This window comes from Bubalus bubalis, chromosome 5 (genome assembly GCF_019923935.1).
Source record: "Bubalus bubalis isolate 160015118507 breed Murrah chromosome 5, NDDB_SH_1, whole genome shotgun sequence".
Classification (NCBI taxonomy): domain Eukaryota; kingdom Metazoa; phylum Chordata; class Mammalia; order Artiodactyla; family Bovidae; genus Bubalus; species Bubalus bubalis.
This window is the reverse complement of record NC_059161.1, coordinates 60,050,216-60,075,587: the sequence shown is the minus strand read 5'-3', so window position 1 is coordinate 60,075,587 and position 25,372 is coordinate 60,050,216. Positions and strand designations below refer to the sequence as shown.

Below are 25,372 nucleotides of genomic sequence, written 5' to 3'. Positions count from 1 at the left end.
TCGGTTTTTTTCCTACATAGTTCTGTAAGTGGGACTTGATGAAATTTTAAACATTTTATAGTTTGATGCATATTAGCTAATTCTCCATGCAAAAAGTATCAATTTATACTTCTAAAACAGTATGTAGAAGTTTCTGTTTCTTTTGCCAGTACTGGAGGTTGACTTTTTAAAATTAATCACTGCCAATTTAATAAACAATTCTATCTAAATTTCATCTGACTTTTTTTATTTTTAGGAATTCAAATATATATTGGCTATTTAAATTATTTGATGACTTGCCTATTTATATTTGCTCCATTTGCCTATTTCATTTCATTATTGTTATTATTCATATGGATGTGAAAAATCCCCATGAATGCTAGGGAAACAAACCCTTTGTCATTCAGTTCAGTTCAGTTCAGTCACTCAGTCATGTCCGACTCTTTGCGACATCACCAACTGCGTCCATCACCAACTCTCAGAGTTCACTCAAACTCATGTCCATCGAGTCAGTGATGCCATCCAGCCATCTCATCCTCTGTCGTCCCTTTCTCCTTCTGCCCCCAATCCCTCCCAGCGTCAGAGTCTTTTCCAATAAGTCAACTCTTCGCATGAGGTGACCAAAGTACTGGAGTATCAGCTTTAGCATCATTCCTTCCGAAGAACACCCAGGACTGATCTCCTTTAGAATGGACTGGTTGGATCTCCTTGCAGACCAAGGGACTCTCAAGAGTCTTCTCCAACAGCACAGTTCAAAAGCATCAATTCTTTGGTGCTCAGCTATCTTCACAGTCCAACTCTCACATCCATACATGACTACTGTAAAAACCATAGCCTTGACTATATGGACCTTTCTTGGCAAAGTAATGTCTCTGCTTTTGAATATGCTATCTAGGTTGGTCATAACTTTCCTTCTAAGAAGTAAGTGTCTTTTAATTTCATGGCTGCAATCACCATCTGCAATGATTTTGGAGCCCCCCAAAATAAAGTCTGACACTGTTTCCCCATCTATTTCCCATGAAGTGATGGGACCAGATGCCAGTGATGCAATTATCTAACCTTGTTTGCTGTGGTCTTTCCATATTTAGGGAGAACCGGGTTCGATCCCTGGTTTGGGAAGATCCCCTGGAGAAGGAAATGGCACCCCACTCCAGTACTCTTGCCTGGAGAATCCCATGGAGGGAGGAGCCTGGTAGGCTACAGTCAATGGGGCCACAAAGAGTTGGACACGACTGAGCGACTTCACTTCACTTCCATATTTATGGAGATCTTGAAATATGTTGGCTTTTAATTCTTTCTGGTTGCTTTTTTCAATAATTTCATTTTTGATTTTTAGTTTGCATGACTTTAAAAGTAGTTACTCATATTTCTTTTGATATTTTAGTGTTTCTTTTGTCCTTTAGGTTTCTTTTGTCATTCTTTTAATGTTGAATCCATATAGAATCTACTTGACATAAGCAGTTTGAAATCCAGCGTAAGATTTTTTTTTAATGACTAACCAGTTATTGCAGTAGGATTTATTCAGTAATTCACTTATCTCTCACTCTTAAGTGCATCTTATCATGTATTAAAAGTCCTCACATGTACTCAGGCTTATTTCTTGACTATCAATGCCATCTGATTTCTGTCTCTCTTTGCAATCCTGTATAGTATTACATGGCTTAAGTAGCTATTAATTACTTTTATTTTTCAGTTGTGGCTATTTTTGATTAATTTTTATCCAACTGAATACTGAGTCGTGTTGGCATGGTTCAAAAATATCAAATTAGGATCTTAAATGGGTTTGAGTAGTACAGAGAAAATGTAAGTAGTATGGGGAAAATGTTTTTTAAGTAGTGTAAGGAAAAATATTTTTATAATTTGAGTTTTCCTGCCAAAGAATGAGGCATTCTTCATTTGTGTGGATTTTTTAAAAAATGTCTATTAATAAAATTTTGTTATACAGAGGCATACTTTTTGCTAATTTTATAATTTTATTTCTAAGACTTTCATATTTTCCTGTTCTATTTGCTAATGACATATTTTCTTTCTTTTTCTAAGTATTTCTTTTTTACACATAGGAAAGCAATATATTTGGCTCAGTTGATAAAGAATATGCCTGCAATGCAGGAGACCTGGGTTGTATCCCTGAGTCAGAAAGATCCCCTGGAGATGGGAATGGCAACCCACTCAAGTATTCTGGCTTGGGAAATCCCATGGGCAAAGGAGCCTGGTGGGCTATAGTCCGTGGGGTGGCAAAGAGTCGGACATGACTTAGTGACTAAAAACCACATATTTTGACCTAGTAATTTTATACCTTCCTGATAACTGTAATTGGATCTCAAATTCTTAAGTTACTTAAGTTATATTAATGGTTTGTTTCTTATGCATTCGCTCACGTGTCTAATGAGGGGTGGAGAGTGAGCTGGAGCTGTGGGCCGCGGTGCTCTTGCTACTGTCCTCCCAGTCTTCTGACCTCTTATGGAAATTAAAGTCATGAATCAAGATTGGGGTGAAGTTCCATCATTCGTGGGCTGTCTTTTCTTTCTTCGGTTTATTTTATTCAGCAGCTCTCGGGCTACTTTTCCCCGTTCTCCTCCAGCCCAGTTTTGCCATCAACTCTTCCTCCTCTTTGTGACCCCATGGACTGCAGCACACCACGCTTCCCTGTCCTTCACTATCTCCAAAAGTTTGTTCCAATTCATGCCCACTGAGTCAGTGATGCTATTTAACCATCTCATCCTCTGCCGCCCTCTTCTCCTTTTGCCTTCAGTCTTTGCCAGCATCAGGGGAAATTATTGGCCTCAAATTCTCTCCCTTAGTTCTGCATCCCATTCAGTCAGTCCCCTGTCTTCATCCTTCTTGCTGGGGAAAGTTACTGGGTTCTTCACCTGTTCATTTATTTCCCACATACTACTTTGTGATTAAGGGAAATACCCTGAGTTTGTACTTTAAAATTCAATTGAGTATGACAGATAGTCTCCACTTATTCAATTCCTAGTTATTCTCTTGAGTTGATAATGGGAATTTGACTCTTCCTTGTTTTTTTCCCATATATATTTTGTTTCTGTTTGTTCATTTGGCTGATTTCAGAAAGGCAAAGGAGCATACATACATTTACTGTCTTCCTAGAAGGCCTATCCTGAAGCATGGCTCAGACAGTAAAGTGTCTGCCTGCAATGCAGGAGACCCAGGTTCAATCTCTGGGTTGGGAAGATCCCCTGGAGAAGGAAATAGCAGCCCACTCCAGTATTCTTGCCTGGAAAATCCCATGGACGGTGGAGCCTGGTAGACTATTGTCCATGGGGTCGCAAAGAGTCAGACATGACTGAGCGACTTCACTTCACTTCTTAGGAGGCCATGTGTGTGCTTGTGGGTGCTCAGTTACTCAGTTGTGTTTGACTCTTTATGACCCTTAAAGCCCACCAGGCTCCTCTGTCCATGGAATTTTACAGGCAAAACACTGGAGTGGGTTGCCATCTCCTTCTCTAAGGGATCTTTCCCAACCCAGGGACTGAACCCACGTCTCCTGCATTGGCAGGCAGATTATTTATCGCTGAGCCACCTGGGAGGCCGAGAAAGTCACACGTAATTATTTTAGTAAGCACTCACTACTAGAATTTATTGTCATTTCTTTACTTTTTTTTCAATCATATTCTTTCTTCAAGGTATGGAACCTAAATTGTTTTGCATGTATAAACCCTTTATAAACTGTGCCTTTATAAACCCCGTTTTGATTATTCATATACATGAAGTGAAGTCGCTCAGTCGTGTCTGACTCTTTGTGACCCCATGGACTGTAGCCTATCAGGCTCCTCCATCCATGGGATTTTCCAGGCAAGAGTGCTGGAGTGGATTGCCATTTCCTTCTCCAGGGGATCTTCCCGACCCAGGGATCAAACCTGGGTCTCCTGCATTACAGGCAGACGCTTTACTGTCTGAGCCACCAGGGAAGCCCCTCAGAACTCATATACAGGAACACATGTATACCTGTGGCGGATTCATTTTGATGTTTGGCAAAACTAATACAATTATGTAAAATTTAAAAATAAAATTAAATTAAAAAAAACACAACAAAAAAAGCAGTTTTATTTAAACCCTTGATTCTAGTATTCTCTATTAAGATATGAAAGTTTTATCTTTACAGTAATATTGACCATTTTCTATTTCCTGGAGTTTTTAGCAAAGAGTATTCATTGAATAATATGTCTGTGTATAAGTAAATGTGTGAATGAATAAATATTTTGAAGATGGGATCATATATTCTACTATAGTACATAAATATTTGTTATGTGTTATAAGTCTGGAGGATCCATATTAGACTCTCAACAGTGGCAAAGTCTGATTCTCTTAAAATGCATAATGCTTCTTTTTACTTATTTTTTAAAAAAATTAATTTGTTTTAATTGGGGGCTAATTACCTTATAATATTGTAGTGGTTTTTGCTATACATTGGCATGAATAAGCCATGTGTCACCCATCCTGAACCCCCTCTCCCACCTCCCTCCCCAGCCCATCCCTCAGGATCATCCCAGTGCACCCGCTCTGAGCACCCTGTCTCATGCATCAAACCTGGACTGGAGATCTATTTCACATATGGTAATATACATGTTTCAATGCTATTCTCTCAAATCGCCCCACCCTCGCCTTCTCCCAGAGTCCGAAAGTCTGTTCTTTACATCTGTGTCTCTTTTGCTGTCTCTTATATAGGGTCATTGTTACCGTCCATAATGCTTCTTTTTAAAAACTTTTTTTTATTGTATAAGTCACATAATATAAAACATACTACTTTAACCGTATTTAACCGTACAGTTCAACGGTACTGAGTACACAACATTGTTGTTTAACTCTCACCATTATCCATCTCTCGAATTTTTCACCTTCCTGAACTGAAACTCTGTGTCCCTTTAACACTGAGTCCCCATTACCTCTCCCTGTCCCCTAGCCCCTGTCATCTGCCAATGTACTTTTCTAGTTCTATGAATTTTACCATGCCAGGTACCTAGGATAAATGGAGTCAAACAGTATTTGTCTGTACCTACTGTATATTGGAATGTATTTTAAAGGTTAACTTAATATATGTCCTACAAACAGATTGTACATTCCCCCCACCCCATGCTCGGAGAAGCAATGGCACCCCACTCCAGTACGCTTGCCTGGAAAATCCCATGAATGGAGGAGCCCGGTAGGCTGTAGTCCATGGGGTCGCTAAGAGTCGGACACAACTGAGTGACTTCCCTTTCACTTTTCACTTTCATGCATTGGAGAAGGAAATGGCAACCCACTCCAGTTCTTGCCTGGAGAATCCCAGGGACGGGGGAGCCTGGTGGGCTTCCGTCAATGGGGTCTCACAGAGTCGGACACGACTGAAGCGACTTAGCAGTAGCAGTAGCAGCCCACCCCATGCTATGCAGTAGGCTCTCACCAGCCACTCATCTCACACATAAAAGTGTATACATGTCAATTCCAACTGCTAACCAACACCACCCCCCCGCCCCATGCCCACACTCTCTCTCTGTTTGTGCCTCTATTTCTGCTTTGCAAGTTGGTTCATTCTTCTATATATTGTTTCGTGTTTTACAGTAAATGTATAATTAAGCAAGCATTTACAATAATATTCTGATATCATCTGAAATGCCAATTCACACATTTTGTATTCTCAGAGGCTCTGGGATGCAGATGAAAGAGCAAGTGTAGAGTCTTAGACCTCAGCACGAACCTCCCATTGAAAACATTAGGGATTAATCTTTCATTCAAATAAAAGTATTATCACTCAAGCACATTATGTTAGCGTTAATCGCTCAGTCATTCCAACTCTTTGCAACCCTATGAACCCAAGCACGTTATGGTGCAGTGGTAAAAAATTTGCCTGCTGATGCAGGAGATACAAGAGACATGGGATCGATGCCTGGGTTGGGAAGATCCCCTGGAGAAGGAAATAACAACCCTCTCCAGTATTCTTGCCTGGAGAATCCCATGAACAGAGGAGCCTGGCGGGCTACAGTCCATGGGGTTACAAAGAGTCGTACATGACTGAGTGAGCACACAGCACACAAATCAAGTATACGTCACATATGGGGTCACAAAGAGACACAACCGAGTGACTTAGCATGCACACAGGCACAAGATATATTGATCACTTATGGTATACCAAGTACTGTGCTAAACCTTTGATCCTCATCATCCCCTTCCATTTTCACAATAAACCTGTGAGGTAGACATTATCACCTATTCTATACTTCAGCTAGAGATAGCTTAGTTTTGCTACAACTTTCCTCTAAGTATAATTTTTCATAAGATCCTTAATTGGGGTGGAAATATTTGTATAGACATTTGTTAAAGAATGAATAGTTACTTTAAAGTAAGACTAAGAGTGGAATATAGACACTAAACTATCTCATAATTATTTGGTAAAATTAAATAAAACCCATTCAAAGTCAAATTGATTTCCTCTTTGAAATATATTTTATATTAAAGCTAGTCAATAAAACCACTTATTTTTATTAAACAAATTATTTTGAGTTAATGAAAGGAGTGGTAGATTTTCCATTGTTGATAAATGCAAGATATTTGAATCATAAAATGCGGCTGTTTCGTAGATTCATTTGGTAGGTAAACTGTCAGGCAGCCTCCACAAATGGGCTGTTGTGTTATTGCATTTATTTTTATTATTTGAACTCAAATGAACTACACGGTCTCACAATTTATCTCTCGTGAATCCGAGCAGTTAAGTAGGTAAGACGGAAAAGTGCAGTTCCGTTCGACTCTAACATATCATTGGCTGTCAGGTGAGCCTTGTTATGCTGTCCATCCTCATTTAACTATCCCACAAGATCTCTTAATGAAGTTAAGCCCCAAGTTCACTCCAATAATTCTGTGGCAAGAGTTTGTGCAATGTAACAATTCATCACTTGTCAGGAAGGCACTTTTAGTTTATACATTTAATAAGGGCATCCTCTAGCTTGGTTAATTAGAAGTGAACAGTTTGCATATTTACTAAATGCAGAGTGTCATTGCCACCACGGCCTATTGCCTACATGAATTATTTCTCTATCTGCAATAAACAGCTGGGTAATTATTACTGCCATAATCAGATAAATTCCCTCTGTAAGGCTTTTCTTACATGGCAATTCTTTGAACTCATCCAAAGCTGAACAAAATTTATGAACTCCAGCAGTGAGGCCACTTTTTCATAGTAGGGTGTCCCTGTACCCGATTTCAAGGACATAGTGGCACACCATAGATATTGTGTAAATAAGGAGAATAAATATGATTACCAAAAGATAACGTTTCAATAAACTGTATTTAAAAATATAATATTCTTATCTCAGCCAACTAAATGATAGCAGTTTGGCTTTATCGAATTGTATCTAGATGACAGGTTCTTTTAGGAAGGGCTAGCTTAACATGTAAAGAAAATAACATTTTACTTTTCAAGGACAAAATTAATCTGTAATGTTAACTATGCACATGACTTTTTCTTCTGTATAATCACTTTATATATGAAGATACAATGATGATAGCAATTAATTTGGTAGAATTTAGATAATAACATACTAGAGTGTCTAACTTAAAATATATGTGTAATCTTTACTTTTAAAACTACTACTTATCCATAATTAGTAATTAAAAACATAATCCATATAATCACCTTGAAATACAAAATGATATCAACTGTTGATCACAGCCTTTTTATTGTTAACAAGAAGGCATTATCTTTAACAGTTTGCTATTTCTAAACATTTTTAAAGCGAAGTATATAAAAAGGAAAAAATAACTTTATCCCTGAGACAGATTTAATAAAAATAAAAAGCTTATTATATTGGGTATAATTTTGCTATGTATATCTATATATACAGATATTTTTAAACATTTTTCCAATTTAACTCTGTATACCATGAATTTAAAGCAATGTACAAAAGATATTTATGAGTAAAAAAATAAGAACCATGGTAAAGGAAAATGCAGAATGACAATTCTAATGATATGACTGATCTGAGGATAAAGTTAGTTAAGTATGTCCCATTGTCAGAATGGAGAAAATATTGCTGTATATGTAAGAAACAGCTTTTCTAGAAGTTTCTGGAAATTTCATATATGAATCTTCAAGAGAAGACACTGAGTAATGTCTTGAACAGTGGCTTCTGCAAACTTTTTTTTTTTTTTTAAACAGAAAAAAGCTCTCTGAATTTCAAGTCTCTCATCTTTTGTGGTGCTATCTTGGGGGCATTGGGGCAAGGGTGGAAAGAAGCCAGAATATATCAGTAAACTGTACTCATTTGAAAGCAAGGGACTCAAATATGCTGGTCTGTGGACTTAGCCTCTTGGTTGTCCCACTTTGAGGAATGAATGGATTGGCAGTTCTTTTCTCTCTCTTACCCTAGCTGATCCTTTGACAGGAGGCAGGTGCAGGACAGTTCCTTTTTTGCTTTTCATATTGCTGGCTGAGAGTAACTTCGTGTAGTGAAAATCAGATTTGGGTACTTCGTATCTTGTTAATATACTTTTTCACTCATACTTGAAGATATATTTAAGTTATATAAAGTCTATCACAATGGCACCCCACTCCAGTACCCTTGCCTGGAAAATCCCATGGACGGAGGAGCCTGGTAGGCTGCAGTCCATGGGGTCGTGAAGAGTCAGACACGATTGAGCGACTTCACTTTCACCTTTCACTTTCATGCATTGGAGAAGGAAATGGCAACCCACTCCAGCGTTCTTGGCTGGAGAATCCCAGGGATGGGGGAGCCTTATGGGCTGCCGTCTATGGGGTCGCACAGAGTTGGACACAACTGAAGCGACTTAGCAGCAGCAGCAGCATTGAGAAAATGGGTCTGTTGCTAAAAGCTTATTGAAAATACCATCCAGTGGGCTATTTGGCCTTCACATTTTTTGATGTCTTTGAAGCACGTGACACTGTTGATCACTTTCTTTTCTAAGCTTTCTTATAACTTGCATTCTCTGATGCCACTCGCTCCTGTCTTCGTTGCTATCTTTCTGATTGTTTCATGTCTAATTTCTGTTGTGTGGTTGTTGTTATTTTAGTCGCTAATTGTGTTCGACTGTTTGCGACCCCATGGACTGTAGCCCTCCAGGCTTCTCTGTTCATGGGATTTTTCAGGTAAAAATACTGAAGTGGATCACCATTTCCTTCTCCAGGGCATCTTCCCACCCTAGGGAATGAACCTGCGGCTCCTGCACTGCAGGTGAATTCTTTACCACTGAATGAGTGGCGAAGCCCTTCTTTTATGTACTCACCTTGATTTGCCTGATCTTGAATATCAGTATTCTCTCTTTGATGTACTTGTCTTTTTACTCTTTACCCTCTGGACAATCTCCTCCACTTTAGTGACTTCTGTTACCACTTGTATTCTGATGATTTATAAATCTGAATATTCTCCAGCCCAGAATGTTCTGATTATCATAAACATTTACTCAAATGCCTGCCAACACTGCATCCACACTTGGAGACCCACAGACATCTCAAATTAAGCATGTTTATATGTGAAATAATAATTCCCCCTCCAAATCTCTTCTTCTTATGGTGAATTGGACCATTTTTCATCTCAGTGCCTAAGCCAGAAATGTGAGATTCATACTCAAGATGATTTTTTCCATTCTATTGATGACCAAGCTCTTTCACTTATTTTTCAAGCCCTCTGTTCTCATTCCTCATTCCTACTGCTGCCTGAATGATAAAATACATACAAATCTGATCAATGTAATCTGTTGTATTACCTTCCTTTTAAGGGTTCCAAGGAAAAGATGACTTAGAAGTCCTAGAAATTTGTCAAGTATAAACACTAGGATTATATTTTAGAGTCTATTCTTAGCTTAAGAACTAGGCATACCCCAAATAAATGCATTGTATTCTGAAATAGTTATAATACATAAAATGAATCTTTGAAAAAATTGTTAACATGTATCTTAGTTAAAATATTATTGTAGAATAGGAATTCCTAAAGAATGTATGTGTATAAAGAGAGAGGTATAAATAATACATATATATGTATAATAGACGTTTTATGATAACGTCTTTATACAGACAGTTGGTATCGTACTACAAAAGCAGTGAATCAAAAAATCATCACTTTTTAAAAAATACTTTTTTCATCCCTGCTTTGTAATGCTTCTAAGCTTTTCCCCCTCTTGTTTCCCTTTTAATCTATCTATTTCCTTTCTCAGGTGTGACATTGAAGAGACTTGAGAGAAAATTACCCAGTTTCTTTCTATCTCCATTCTTTCTACTACTATTTTGTAATCTTTTCTTACCCTGCCTAATACTACATAGGATAAGATTTTGTTTAGCATTCATGAAAGTGATATCTAAGATCAGTTATAAATTCATTGGTCAATAAATAGTTTTCTCAAACTCATTAGATAATTTACTGAAGTTACATGTGATATACATGTAACTCTGATCATGCAAAGTAGGCAAATGAAATAATGGAGCAATTGGATGCTCCCTTTTTATGATCAGAGTTACATGTGATATACATGCTTTGAAATCGTTGTCGTCATCCTGTGGTCGGTCACTGCTTTATGATAGCATCAAGATTAGTTTAGAAACATCCCTCATTTGTGTTGAGTGGATTGCATGCAAAAGCAGCTGCAATTATTTTTGCTTTAAAATGAAGTTAATGCATTTCATTGAGAGACAGTGTGTGATTTTGGAGTAATCACAAAGTAAATAAGATCTTGCAGGTATTCTCATATGAGATGGGGACTTTAGCTACTCAACTCTGACCTCTACCCAAAACTAAACTTCACTAGCTTGGTCCTCATTCTCCATGGCTGACTGATTCATTGTGATGATACACTCTCAAGGGACAGAGAATATGTTGTGCCTCGATCTACCTTTTTGCAGGAAAGCCCCCATGCTGTGTCTCAAAGACACCATCTGTAAAGTCGTTTTATGTCACAAAGAGCAGGAACCTTGTTCATGATACCTGCCCCTTTTCCAGCCTCAGTGAGATGTTGTGAAGAATGATGCCTGTGAAGCACTTGGAGCTCCTGAAAATGATGCACTAAGTCAATATTCTTCTTGTTATGCCTATTGTTGTACTTAGCTCAGTGTTACTCTCAATTATTGGCCGTCATATATATTACATAAAAATTCACTTCCTTTTATAGAAGTTATTCAGAATAGTAAAAAGAAAATAATTTTACAGTGATATATGTGCATATTTTTTAGAAAGAATACTATACAAAAATGTCATTTCAACTAAGTCTATTCAAAAGATCCAGAAGAACAAAAAAATTGATTTTCATAAATGATTTTTGAATGGAGTCTTACTGCTTTTTAAAATCATGCAAAGTAGGCAAATGAAATAATGGAGCAATTGGATGCTCCCTTTTTATGATTAGAGTGAAGTCATGGTGTTGTAATTTTATAACATTGACCATTATCTTCTCTTTTAGTTTTTTTCATCCTCAAAATATCTAGTCTATAGAGTACAAATTTGCTAGCGTTACCCTTCGAGAGCTCATTCTCCCTTGGTCAGGAAGCCTTTCTTCTGCTCTAACGTGCATTATCCCACCCCCTGCTTGCTGTTGATGGCTCAAGTCTACCAAAGAAAGCTGGAGTTTCTTGTGCATAATCCAGCCTCATTTCATTAACACTCCCCTCCACCGCAGCTCACTGTCTTTAGTGAAATCCGGCTCATTGTTCAGTTCCCGACCACAGTGCCTTTTCCAACCCCTCTAATCAGAGGCGAGCTTGCTTATGTATTTCTCCATAGACTTATTCTGTCTATAGGCTAGTTGGTTGTCAGCTATTCTATTTGCAAGCTACTTGAAGGCAGGGACTGGACTTGCTACATCTTTATTTCTTTTACTATTTTAAGCATACTTATGACTGCCTGAGTGAATAAGCAAATGAGTGTTAATTTTCTTCATGATACTAACTCCTAAAGTAGCTTAAACGTTTTGAAGAGAAATTGATCTATATTGCAAACAAAGGATTTTCAAGAGTAACTGAGAAGTGTTTTTTGAGAGCACTTTTCTAAATCTTTTCAAAATGTGAAAATCTCGACTCTAGATATCGTACTCTAGATACAGTACGGTGTAGTGTTCAGTAGCAGCCTGAGTGCTTGAGTATCAAGGACTACGTACTGTGGAGTGCTTACTTCTAAAGCATATTTCCCCTTTTGAAGATGATACCCTAATGAGATTTACAGCACCTGTCCAACATTCCAGGGCCCAGGTAGCCAGGTAGATAGCATAAGTGATTTAAATTATTTGACTGCCTGAAAGTGAAGCTTTTGTTTCAAATGCAAACATTTGGGGTATCTTAATGACTTTCAAATCATCTGTTCTAAGGTTTTATCAGTCTCAAAATATTTTTGGATGTCATACACCAACTTCAAGCTTGTAATTGCTTTATTTGTGGTTAGTGATTTTACTTATATTTTAGACTTAGCCTTCTCTTTTTTCTTTTATTACCTACTTATTTGGTTACATGAATATGTACAGATTGAGAGCAGATAATCATTAGAGATACAACATAAGTACATTCAATAAATTTAACTAAAATACTTCTAAGACATAACATACCACAGCAGAAACTGTGGTATTCAGCTAGTTTTATTTCTAGGGCTTTATACAATAGAAGATATCACTGACTTTGTCTGCCATCAAACAGAGTAAGCAGCTGCTGCTGCTAAGTCAGCTTCAGTCGTGTCCGACTCTCTGCGACCTCATAGACAGCCTCCTACCAGGCTCCTCTGTCCCTGGGATTCTCCAGGCAAGAACACTGGAGTGCATTGCCATTTCCTTCTCCAATGCATGAAAGTGAAAAGTGAAAGTGAGGTTGCTCAGTCGTGTCTGACTCTTAGTGACCTCATGGACTGCAGCCTACCAGGCTCCTCCGTCCATGGGATTTTCCAGGCAAGAGTACTGGAGTGGGGTGCCATTGCCTTCTCTGAAGGATACTAGAGACTTGTTTAAATTCACTTTCTTATAATTGTTCTTCTTAAAGATGGTGCAGGTGATAGCTTTTTGTTTTTATTTGAGAAATTATGGAATTGGGGACAGCTGTGCTTTTAAAAAAATCTCCGTATAATTTTTAAATTCCTCTGTCAAAATTATGATTTCTATGAAACTGTGATGTATAATATCAATAACCTCAGCTATGCAGATGACACCACCACTATGGCGGAAAGTGAAGAGGAACTAAAAAGCCTCTTGATGAAAGTGAAAGAGGAGAATGAAAAAGTTGACTTAAAGCTCAACATTCAGAAAACTAAGATCATGGCATCTGGTCCCATCCCTAGCGCCAAAGAATTGATGCTTTTGAACTGTGGTGTTGGAGAAGACTCTTGAGAGTCCCTTGGATTGCAAGGAGGTCCAACCAGTCCATCCTAAAGGAGACCAGTCTTGGGTGTTCATTGCAAGAACTGATGCTTAGGCTGAAACTCCAATACTTTGGCCATCTCATGCGAAGAGTTGACTCATTGGAAAAGACTCTGATGCTGGGAGGGATTGGGGGCAGGAGGAGAAGGGGACGACAGAGAATGAGATGGCTGGATGGCATCACCGACTTGATGGACGTGAGTTTGAGTGAACTCCAGGAGTTGGTGATGGACAGGGAGGCCTGGCGTGCTGCAATTCATGGGGTCGCAAGGAGTCAGACACAATTGAGAGACTGGACTGAACTGAACTGAACTGTGATGTATATAACCTCTCCCCCTTGTGCTTTTATAAAGCACTTCATAGTGCTTTAGCTAATATGGTGATACTCATATTAAGATCATTAACTGAATATAATTGTATCTCTTCATGATGTCTTCATGAGTAGAATCAAACCATCTTACTTTCTAACAGAGCTTACATTGTCATCACTGTACACTCGTGCTTCTCAGACTTTAACGGGCAAGAGATTGACTCACGGTCCTACCCTCTAGAATTTCTGACTGAATCAGTCTGGGCTGGAGCCTGAGAGTGCATTGCTAGCAGTCCCCAGGTGAAGTCAATGCTGCTGTTCAGGGAATCATATCCTGAGAACCACCCACTGTCTTTGGCAAAGAGCCAGAGTCCAGGTTCTCCCCTCCCCTCCCTAAGAGAGGCTTTGACATTGTGGTTTCTTCCCTCTTCTAGTTAAACCATCAGAAGTGATGAAATGTACTAGTAGTTCAGCTGAGAAATAAATAAAAAGGAGACTCACCTAATTTATACTAGATATTAGGCCAACTATTTTGGGAGGGGCACATCAATGAGTACATCTTAACCCTAACCTTCAGGAAGCTTTTATTTGGGCTCAGAATTGAGCCGGCTCATGTACTTGTTTTTGTAATCACTTCTCTTAGGTTTCAGTCATCATTCATATGATGACAACTTCCATACTTATGTGGAGACAATAGGGTAAATTCTTTACAATATTAATTATATCCAGCGTAATGGCTCTACTGTCTAAGACTATCTTTGTAAAAATCTATTTATTTATTCATTCAAATAGACATGGACAAAACAGACATAGTCTTTAGAAAATTGGCAGTCTAGTGGGTGAGGAACATTAAATAAGCAAATACTCTGGCTTCTCTTCAGATCAAAGATAATAAGCAAATTTATCCATGAAGACATAATTAAAAATGTTAAATTCTACAGAGGAAAAAACTAAATTATGGTACTATGAGTGAGAACAACAATGGGAGAAAATTCAGCTTGCTGTAAAGGGAGTTCAAAGCAGAAAATAGAATTTTATAAGTAAAAGTCCTGAGGTAAATTGTTTGCTAGGAAATGAAATGAGGGCCATTGGGTAAATTGTTTGCTGGGAAATAAATAAGGCCATGGTGACTAAGGCATAGTAGTGACAGGAGAATGTGGTGTGAAGTGAGATGGAGAGTTAAGCAGGGCTGTTCCCAAAAGGCCTTGTGGTTTTTTTGGTCTGTTAGTTGTGTTGTGCTGATTAGCTCTTAAGCATCTTTTCAGTTTCAGTCTTTTTTTGTACACCAGTATGATGTACATTGGGCTTCCCTTGTGGCTCAGTGGTAAAGAATTCACCTGCCAACGCATGAGATGCGAATTTGATCCCTGGGTCGGGAAGATCCCCTGATGAAGGAAATGGCAACCACTCCAGTATCCTTGCCAGTGGACAATAGTCAAAGGGTCGCCAAAAGGTCGGATACAAATTAGCGGCTAAAGAACAACAATGATGTATATTAGCATTCTTTACACACTCAAAGAGTAGCAAGTGGACAATGTGTGTTAAGAGAGGACATGTGTGGCTGCAAATGCAAAAGTTTGTGTGTTCCATTGTCACTTTGTTGCTGTTCAGTTGCGAAGTTGTGTCCAACTCTTTGGGACTCCGTGACTACAGCACGCCAGGCTTCCCTGTCCTTCACTAACTTCTGGAGTTTGCTCAAACTCATATCCATTGAGCCGGTGATGCCACCCAACCATCTCATCCTCTGTTGCTCCTTCTCCTCCTGTCTTCAATCTTTCCCAGCATCAGGGTCTTTTCCAATGAGTCAGCTCTTCCCCTCAGGTGACCAAAGTATTGAAACTTCAGCTTCCGCATCAGTCCTTCCAGTGAATATTCAGGGTTAACTCCCCAGTTATTAATGCTATCATCTGATGATGAAGAAGAGTTGCAATTAATTTAAACTTTTTCAAAACAGATCAGCTTTTCCCTTTTGTGGACTTTGGAAAACTAATATGGATTTTTTTGCTACCATCAAAGTTACCATCTCAGAAAAAAAAGTTTATTGATATCTAAATAAAATATTGGATTGGGCAAAATGTATGATATGAATATAGTATTGTGCTTAAAGATGTGGATTTTACTCAGACCTAGATTCAAATTCTGACTCTGACACTTTCTAGTTTGAGAGTTTGGGCATAGATCTCATCTCTGTGACTCTCCTTTCCTAATCTATAAAACGGGAGGAGTGATATCTGCCCCACAGGACTGCGGAAGGATTAAATGAGGTATGTAGATATCTTAAAGGGCTTCCCAGGGGGCTCAGTGGTAAAGAATCCACCTGTCAATACAGAAGACGCAAGAGACTCAGGTTTGATCCTTGGGTCAGGAAGATCCCCTGGAGGAGGAAATGGCAACCCACTCCAGTATGCTTTCCTGGAAAATTCCATGGACAGAGGAGCCTGGTGGTGTACAGTCCATGGGGTAAAAAAAAGAGTCGATCACAACTGAATGAACACACAGATGTCTTAGCCAGGAAGCTCTTGGAAACAAAATGTAAGTCAAGGATTAAACTACCGATCCTTTATTTGGCTGATTCTAGTCTAGGGCAGTGAGGGTGAGAAAAAGGAGAGTGAGGTGTCTTAGAAAGAGTGTAAGAGTGTAAGAGTATAAGAGAAAGAGTGTTTCTGTGTCTCAGAAACAGACTGTGAGACAGTAATTTGGCTCATGAGTGTTGTTGGGGGGCATTTGGGGAACAACATTTTGAAAGGAGTGGAAGAGGAAAGCAGAGGAAGAAGCTGACCTGCATCAGAAGTCTCCATCAGTATCAGGAAGCTCTGGGATTCAGATGGGCCTTGAGTGTAGTGCCAGATTGACACAGAGGCCTCTGTATTCCTTCTGTCACCAGCTATTGGGTGCAAGCTGGGGTAGAGGGTGGCAAAACCTGGGATGGGGCAGCTGTTTTTTCCATTGGAATGTATGTAGTTCAAGCTGTCTGCCACTAACACTCAGGGCAGCTGTATTGGGTGCTTTGGTCCTTTAGTGAGGACCAAAGGGAATACCACAGGATGACTCCATCAGTCCCAGACCACTGCTTCACATCACATCCCGGAGTGACTCAACCCAGCACAGTGGGTGTGCCTGCTGTTTTTAGCCACACAGGATTTCTCCCAGTTTGCGAGGAGACCTCTTAAAGCAGTACATGTAAGGCAGAAAAAAGGGAGAAAATTCTCTGCATGAATCTTCTCTATCCCTCACTTCCCACTGTTCAAGGTTTGTCCCATGCTTCCAGCCTTGTAGGAAGCCAGACTCTGTGCTCTGCCTCATGGAATTTTATCCATAAGGTGCACACTAGTGTGGAGAGAGAAAGGAGGAGCTCACTGAGATTTTATAAAGCATAAAAGATTCCTATTCAGTGGAGTAGATAAAGCAAGTAGCCTAGTACCCCGATTACAGGAAACATTCTCTAATGTAACACCTTACTGTGTGCTAGTCGTTACTTTGAGCACTTTAACAGAGATTAATCAATTTCATCATCACAATAGCCTGATGGAGAAGATCCTGAGACTGATAATATATTTGCATTTTACAGATGAGGATATTAAGGCTCAAAGATTAAACAGCTAGTAAGTAGCCTGGGAGAAATTTTATAACCAGGTGTCATTTCAGAGTCTGTGTTGGTTAACTGCTCTGCTATATTGCCTCCAAGTGGCTATTACTGTTTTTATTATTATTATCATGTTAGACTATGTAAATATTTTATTATCATTATAGATATCATTAGCAAAATGTGTTCAAATATGTAAAGCTTTAGATAGTTTCAGTAATTTTTGCCTTTATTTTTACAAATATCTCAAAATGTTTGTACATATAAAAACTGGTGCAGAAAGTCTTGGGACTTATCCAAGTTTCATTAACTAAACAGTTGTACACAAGATCATAAGATGAAAGAAAATGTGTGGTTCATTCAATAAAAATATCTCCCGTATAGTATTTCTTGTATTAGGACGACTACAATCAAATGTAAGGTTAGAGGCTCTGCAAATCTAGGCATTCTAATTCCATTTCTGCCATTAACTGATTTGTGATTCAGATTGGCTCATTTCATCTCTTTACGTATTTCCATATTTGAACAACAGGGCAATTAGTTATACCTATCCCATATATATCACAGGATTTTTTTTCAGATAGAAATTAGACTATATACCTGAAATGTAAAAACATATTCATAACAGTCTGAAGCTATTTGGAAAAATTTGTAATTGTTTAAAAAGCTTTTTAAAAACTGCTGGACTGAAAAAAATAGGTGAATTTTATATTTTTGTAGGAACCCTAGTTACAGTGGTTTCCAGTTTTTAATCTTTAATGGGATCATAATTTTCTATTGCATCCTTTACACTGAGCCATATCTTCATCTCTATTGCTATAACAAAAAACCTGTATATCAAGGATAAATAATTTATTCAGCTCTTCCTGCTTAGTTATTTAACAAAGAATATTTAACATGAATATAATGGAGGTGTTCAATACGACTGTACTTGTTCAAGTAGAGCAATAAATCAGCATAAGATTGATTTTTTTAGGTAATTGTATGAATTTATTAAATTAATTAATTTTGTGATTTGAGATTACCCTCAATTACTTTTTCTAGGATTTTTCAAATTTCTTGGGTTTTTTTTGTAGGGTTTTCCAGTTCCTTCTGGATTTACTCTGTGTTTATATACTGGAAACTAACATTCTCTTACATTCCTGTCAGTTTTAACTCTCCTTGTCAAGCTTCTTGAGTACCCACAGATTGTTTTGTGTTTCCATATCCTGAAGATGAACTGTTTTTACTTCTTTAAATAATTTCCACTGCTGATTTTGTATCCAAGTCCTATTTACTTCTTTGTATCTTACCTGTTTGTATATGTGTTCAATTTTATTGGGCCTTTTTTTTTTCTTATGTTAGATCTCTTCATATTCATTAAATTACTTACACAAACTTCTTTATAGATGTGTTTTTTTAATTTTTGTGATCATTCAGAATATTGCTGTGCTTATCTTTGGGGTAACATAAAATTGGATCATGCGTATTTGAGTAATTATCCTAAGACTGGCAGTTCATTGGCTATTTTAAATTCTCTTAAAGACTTATAAGAGGAATTATAGAAGAGATATTTATTTTTTACATAATATCAAGAGTAAAGATGAAAATTAATGATGTGCTCATTTTTTTATGTAACACCTGATTGCTATTTTTCCTGGTAAAAATTCTCAGTTATTCATATGTAACTGCCTTGAAATGTGTACCTAAGGACAAAGAAAGGTCACCAATCCCTCTAACTCCTGGTTCTTTGTCAAAAATGGACACAGTTAATGAGGTTTGTTTGGTACAGAACAAATTCTCAGACACAGATAGAGATCCTTTCAATGGAAACAAATTTGTTTGGCTTTACCAGGTTACTTAGCGATTAATAATAGCCTTGAGATGCAGGTCAGAAAGGTCATTGTACCAGCTTGCCAGCACAATCTAAATGTGCAGCCAGCCCTGCTCTGTGGGTACAGAAGCCCCCAAAATACTATGCATAAAGTAAAACAGGCTATTTTCTGACTCCTTTTTTCATATTAATAAGCAATTTTCAAGAGAAGGGTGGCAAAATGAGGGCCATGCCACTCCAAGTAATTCATTTATTTTGCAATTTAATCTTATGTTGGAAAAAATAGCTCTGCTGCAATAGCAGGGCATGGTGATTTTTAAACGTCAGTGTGTTTCATAAGTAACCTTGTATGAAGTATTGTATTAGTAGACTTTAACAGAACATTGCAACAAAAGTATTTCTGGTCATTACAGTAGGAACGGGACTCTTTTTTTTTTTTCCAGTTTTTGGAATTCTCCTCTCTTACTTTCCCTGCTATCTTTGAGGCATGTGCCTAGAAGATTTACTTAAAATTTTACTTATAGAACTAGACAGTATGTTAACATATTTTTAAAAAAATAAAGTACAATTTCAAAACATTATTTTAATGTGAGTGGTTAAACTTGTTCTTTGAAAAATAAAGGATTATTCTCCCATAGTTTGATATTATTATTCTATTTAGTAGGTATTTTTCATGTAGTATATTTTAAGAGCTAATTTTGTGTTTAAATTTCTTAGATACACATATATAAATGATGAAATGTTTCATTATTTTAATGGGATTTGTTACACTTAGAATGCTGTGAACTTTTATGTACACAGTTTGACTTTTATTCTAATTATTGATATAAATGAATAAAATGTCAGCCTTTCAAAGACAAGATAGTACATGTACTATTGTTGGTAATATTTGAACTGTTTAACTGAAGTAAATTTAGACTAAATTAAGTATATGTTTAAAACGCTATCATATTTTTAAAATTAGCCCATAAGTATGTAAAATAAACAACTACAGCTTTGTAAATACCAACTTTAAAGGAAATCAGTAGTTTAGATGTTTTATTAAGTCTAAAATGGTTAATCTTCAGCCAAGGAAAATGATAATTAACTTACTTTGCATTTAATATAGTCCTTTAACTACTGAACTGTTTATAATATATAGATATTTGACTTTCAAAATTTCACCACTGAAAGATCACTTACGTGCTTTTTAAGGATTGCAAAGATTCACCTAGAATGTGCTGGTAAGATCGATTACTCCACTGATTTTGATGAATGTGGAGGAAGGTTGCCCCTCAAAAACTGACTTGATTCTCATCAGTGAAAGAATTAAAAGGTTAGCCTATCTTTCGTATCTCAAATAACCGCAATCTTTCGCTGCAGGGAGGCCCTGGAGGAGTTTGCAGAGATGAAAGAAAGGGAAGAGAAGAAGGCAGACCTCGAAAGGGAGGAGAAAGAAAGAGATTACCAGGCTCGAAAGATGCATTACCTCCTCAGCACAAAGCAGGTTGGTCTACCTGTCCCTGACACCTCACGGAAGCCACTGGGGCCCCCGGCCTGACAGAGATAAACTAGCAGGCTGAATGGGACATGACTTGTTGAAAAGATACTGCAAAGACACTACTTCAAGTTCAATTCTGTGCTGCTCTATAGGTGCATGCAGGCACCCCGGCTGCCCTGTGACAGCAGCTTCGTGGAGGCAGCTGGGCCAGGCTGGTAGAAAGGTCCAAGTCCACCACCAAGGGCATAACATCCGTTTCCAAACCCAGACTGAGTGGCTCATGGTTGTGTTGTGAATTGATCAAGAACTAAGAAATTATTAAGTTGAGGTCGCTTTCATGTTGTCTCTGTGAACTGAGCGAATGTTGAGATTAAAACCATCCTTTCTAAATTCTGATGTAAGTTTTCAGGTATAGCTTTTAACCAAATTGCATGAGCAGTTGCATCTTCGTATAGAGATGTACATGTGGAATTTGGAATATTAAGATGTTTCTTTTCTGATATGTGGGTAGGTTTCAGTGCCTCAGATCTCATGGTTACTAAGAAAACATACACTGCATGTAGAATGTTTTGTTCACAAAGAATAAGATTGTTGTTGTTGTTTAAAAAAGCATGAATTTAGGGGTTGAAGTGTTTTGTTACTTGAGCTTGACGCTGTGCTCATTCAGTCATATCTGACTCTTTTGCAACCCCAGGGACTGTAACCTACCAGGTTCCTCTATCCATGGGATTTTTCAGGCCAGAATAGTGGAGTGGGTTGCCATTTCCTTCTCCTGGGCATCTTCCTGATAGGGATCAAATCCAAGTCTCCTGCATCTCCTGCACTGCAGGCGAATTCTTTACTGCTGAGCCATGCTGCTGCTGCTGCTGCTGCTAAGTCACTTCAGTCGTGTCCGACTCTGTGCGACCCCATAGACAGCAGCCCACCAGGCTCCCCCGTCCCTGGGATTCTCCAGGCAAGAACACTGGAGTGGGTTGCCATTTCCTCCCCCAATGCATGACAGTGAAAAGTGAAAGGGAAGTCGCTCAGTCGTGTCCTACTCTTAGCGATCCCATGGACTGCAGCCTACCAGGCTCCTCCGTCCATGGGATTTTCCAGGCAAGTGTACTGGAGTGGGGTGCCATTGCCTTCTCCCTGCTGAGCCATAGGGAAGCACAATGGGAGCCTGAGGCTGGAAACTAGCAATTTCTTGGGTTTTATTCTTTCTCCTAGACTTCAAGCCCAATTTTAGGGTTCTCGCTGAGTTGCACATGCAAATCTCTTCAGACAGGAAAGCCAGTTCAATCCCAGTGGGAGAGAGTGAATCTAAGACTGAATGTCTTCCTTAGAGGTATCTAAGGTCAAAACCATAGTAAATACTGGGCTGGCTGTGTACATTTGGAACACAGGTCTCTTGTACCTCTGGCTTCTATTTGGTAGTCTAAATAACAATACTTTCAGTAATGATTACTATCTTAATATGTACTTTAATTTGGATAGCTGAATTGTCTTCATTTAACAGGCAAGGAAACTGAAATTCAGATAACTTTGTGACTGGCCATAGACACAAAATTAGTAGTAAAAGCCCTGGTGTTCAAACTGAGGTCTTTCCACTCTAAATACCCAGGTACTAATTTAAAGATAATTTGAAAACTAATAAGTAAAAGTGTTTTCAATTTTTATTATAAAATCCATAGCAATGTAAACATTTTAGTTGTGTGATTAGTGGGCTACATTTTAAAGATACAGAATTCCAAATCTTTTTAGCAAAACTTTTTTTTTCAAATGTTAATTACTAATGGTAATTTCAATTTTGTTGAGACTAAGCATAGCTATAAATATAATCCTGTAATTCTTTAAACCTAGTACTCATTCTTGGTGACAGTTTTTTTCTTTTGAAAATTTTGAACTCCCTTTATACTTATAAACTTTCTGTGTGGTTTATACTTATGATTTGTAGTGTGATAGAGAAAGCAATTTTAAAAATGATGAAGTGGGATTTAACTGAAGCATCTGTTACTTCTGTTTTATCCAGAGTTGTTTAGTCATTGGGTATATAATGTAATAAATTGGAAAGACCATAATGGCTTAGCTGTTTTACTAATAAAAATAATACAGTAGCATATATCCGTGGAGTGCTTACCATGTGTCAGAGAATATGGTAGATATTTTATACATGTTATTTTTTAAAGTATTTTGATTTCTTTTCAGTTTTAAATTAAGTGCCTGGTTTAACAAATCATTTCACAAACTCGACTAGGTAACTTGACTCATGGACCTTTATAAATTTTCAAGCAAATTACTATTGTGTTTGTGTTAACAATACAAGCCAACAATGCAGTATCCCATTTTTCTCCTTGTTTATCCCATGCTGACTGCTAGTAATATCTGTGTATATAAACTTCAGTTTAGTGATCACTTGTCCCCAGAACTTCCTGGCATCCAATGAAATGATTCTTACTCTAAGTGAGAGCTTGGCTGCCAGCTCAGCTTTGTCTGATATAAATGCCCACACTCTCTCTACTGTACCATAGCCTCAAAGAAGAATCATTGGGATATTACCTAAAATTGTCTGAGCCTGTTTCACTGTGCATCTTAAAAACATTGTGAGGATTAAATTTAATATGTTTAAAATGTTTCCAGGCCCTCAGAGAGCATTCAGTAAATGATAACAATTGTATTTTTAGAATTTGAGCTGTCAAGGATAAACTAAGACTCTATGCTTTGACTTTCTTCTATTCGTTTTAGCTGTTGGAAACTCTCATTTTCTCATTTCCCTTCTTTGCTTTCCTTTAATTATTAAAGAAAATTAGTTAGAAATCTTCATAATGATGCCGCCTACCTCTACATTTCATACCTGGCTTCACCGACCTGAGGGCAATACAGGGAAACGATGTTTTTAAATCACCTCCCTAAGAGAGGAATATTGTAAACATGTCAGGAATTTTCATTTGAATCTTCCAAGTTAATATATTTTGTCATACTGACCTTTAATATTTGATCACAAGTAACTTCATGGGAAATAGATGGGGAAACAGTGGAAGCAGTGTCAGACTTTATTTTTCTGGGCTCCAAAATCACTACAGATGGTGACTGCAGCCATGAAATTAAAAGACGCTTACTCCTTGGAAGGAAAGTTATGACCAACCTAGATAGCATATTCAAAAGCAGAGACATTACTTTGCCAACAAAGGTCCGTCTAGTCAAGGCTATGGTTTTTCCTGTGGTCATGTATGGATGTGAGAGTTGGACTGTGAAGAAGGCTGAGCACCGAAGAATTGATGCTTCTGAACTGTGGTGTTGGAGAAGACTCTTGAGAGTCCCTTGGACTGCAAGGAGATCCAACCAGTCCATTCTGAAGGAGATCAGCCCTGGGATTTCTTTGAAAGGAATGATGCTAAAGCTGAAACTCCAGTACTTTGTCCACCTCATGCGAAGAGTTGACTCGTTGGAAAAGAGTCTGATGCTGGGAGGGATTGGGGGCAAGAGGAGAAGGGGACGACAGAGGATGAGATGGCTGGATGGCATCACTGACTCAATGGACATGAGTCTGGGTGAACTCCGGGAGATGGTGATGGACAGGGAGGCCTGGCGTGCTGTGATTCATGTGGTCGCAAAGAGTCAGACACGACTGAGTGACTGATCTGATCTGATCTGATATAGATAATAAATGAAGTCATGTGTTACTTAATGTATTAATTTTAAGATAATTATGCTGATATACTGATGTACTCATACTGCCAGCATAGTTTTAAAGTCAGTTTTAAGCATATTTCTAGTACAAATCTAATATACATCTTAAAATAGTTCCAAAATCTATTACTGATTTTTAATGGTAATAATTATCACATCTTTATGCAAGCAAATGGATTAACACTAATAGGAATTACTCAGGTAAATAACTAATATTACAATGAGTGAATTAATAGACCCCTCAGGGTTTTATTAATTAAAAAGTTCAAGTCATACTGAAGCACCTTTTGTATATGTTTATTTCAATGAGAAAACTGAACATGGTAACTTATTTGCATAAATAATCAATCACCATTTACTAGTAGTAATAAGGTTAATTTGTTGCTACAGACATAATAGGATTAGTCAATTATATTTCCCAGAAAATACTGTTTGTTATGCACCTCATCACCTGTAACACAGGATTGGATTTAGTGCCCTTATTAAATGAACACATCAAAAAGTCTCTGTTTCTGTAAAAGTTTTATGAAAAGAAAGCTAATTTTAGTTGATTTGAGTAAGTAAAATGCAAACACTGCTTACATTTGTAAATTCAATTTATCTTTCTGCAAAGATTGATTATTTAATAAAGTTATTTATTTTGATTCAGTAACCAGTCAAACTAAATCTAACACATATAGGACGTATTTCCTTTGAAGAAAACCTCCTTTGCAAATTTGTTTTATTCCAGATAAACAGATTTTCGTTCCCCTGTCCTTGTTCTTGGGTAATAAATTATGTTGTCTGCTCCACCTACTGGTAGATATATGCAAAGGACTATTGTTGGAGTCATTATAAGACACTGCCTCTGAGTGTTGCCAGATTTTTAAGGATCTTCCTGGAGCTGAGCAAAGTTACAGATACAAATGTAAAACTCAAGGTCTATTCAGAAAAATTAATATTCAGAAATATAGGTTATTATATAAAATTATAGACATTAATCGTTTCCTGATTATATTACTTTCCTGAAAATATTACCCTTTTAAAAAATTTAATATGCCAATCAAAGGATAAATAAATACAAAATATATTTACAACTCAGTATATTAAAACTAGGCATATTTTATTTTGGGCTTCCCTGGTGGCTCAGATGGTGAAGAATCTGCCTGCAATGCAGGAGACCTGGGTTCAATCCCTGGGTTGGAAGACACCCTGGAGAAGAGA

At 37.7% G+C, this 25,372-nt stretch overlaps 1 protein-coding gene across 3 annotated transcripts in view; it reads left to right on the top strand.

Moving 5' to 3' along the window:
• The window catches only part of SPATA17 (spermatogenesis associated 17), a 239,331-nt gene that overhangs the window by 85,824 nt on the left and 128,135 nt on the right, over nt 1–25,372 (top strand). For all 3 annotated transcript variants that reach the window (XM_045165757.1, XM_045165758.1, XM_006076186.4), the window contains one exon: nt 20,380–20,503. In XM_045165757.1, the coding sequence (XP_045021692.1) occupies nt 20,380–20,503 (124 nt within the window). The remainder of the gene's footprint in view (nt 1–20,379; nt 20,504–25,372) is intronic.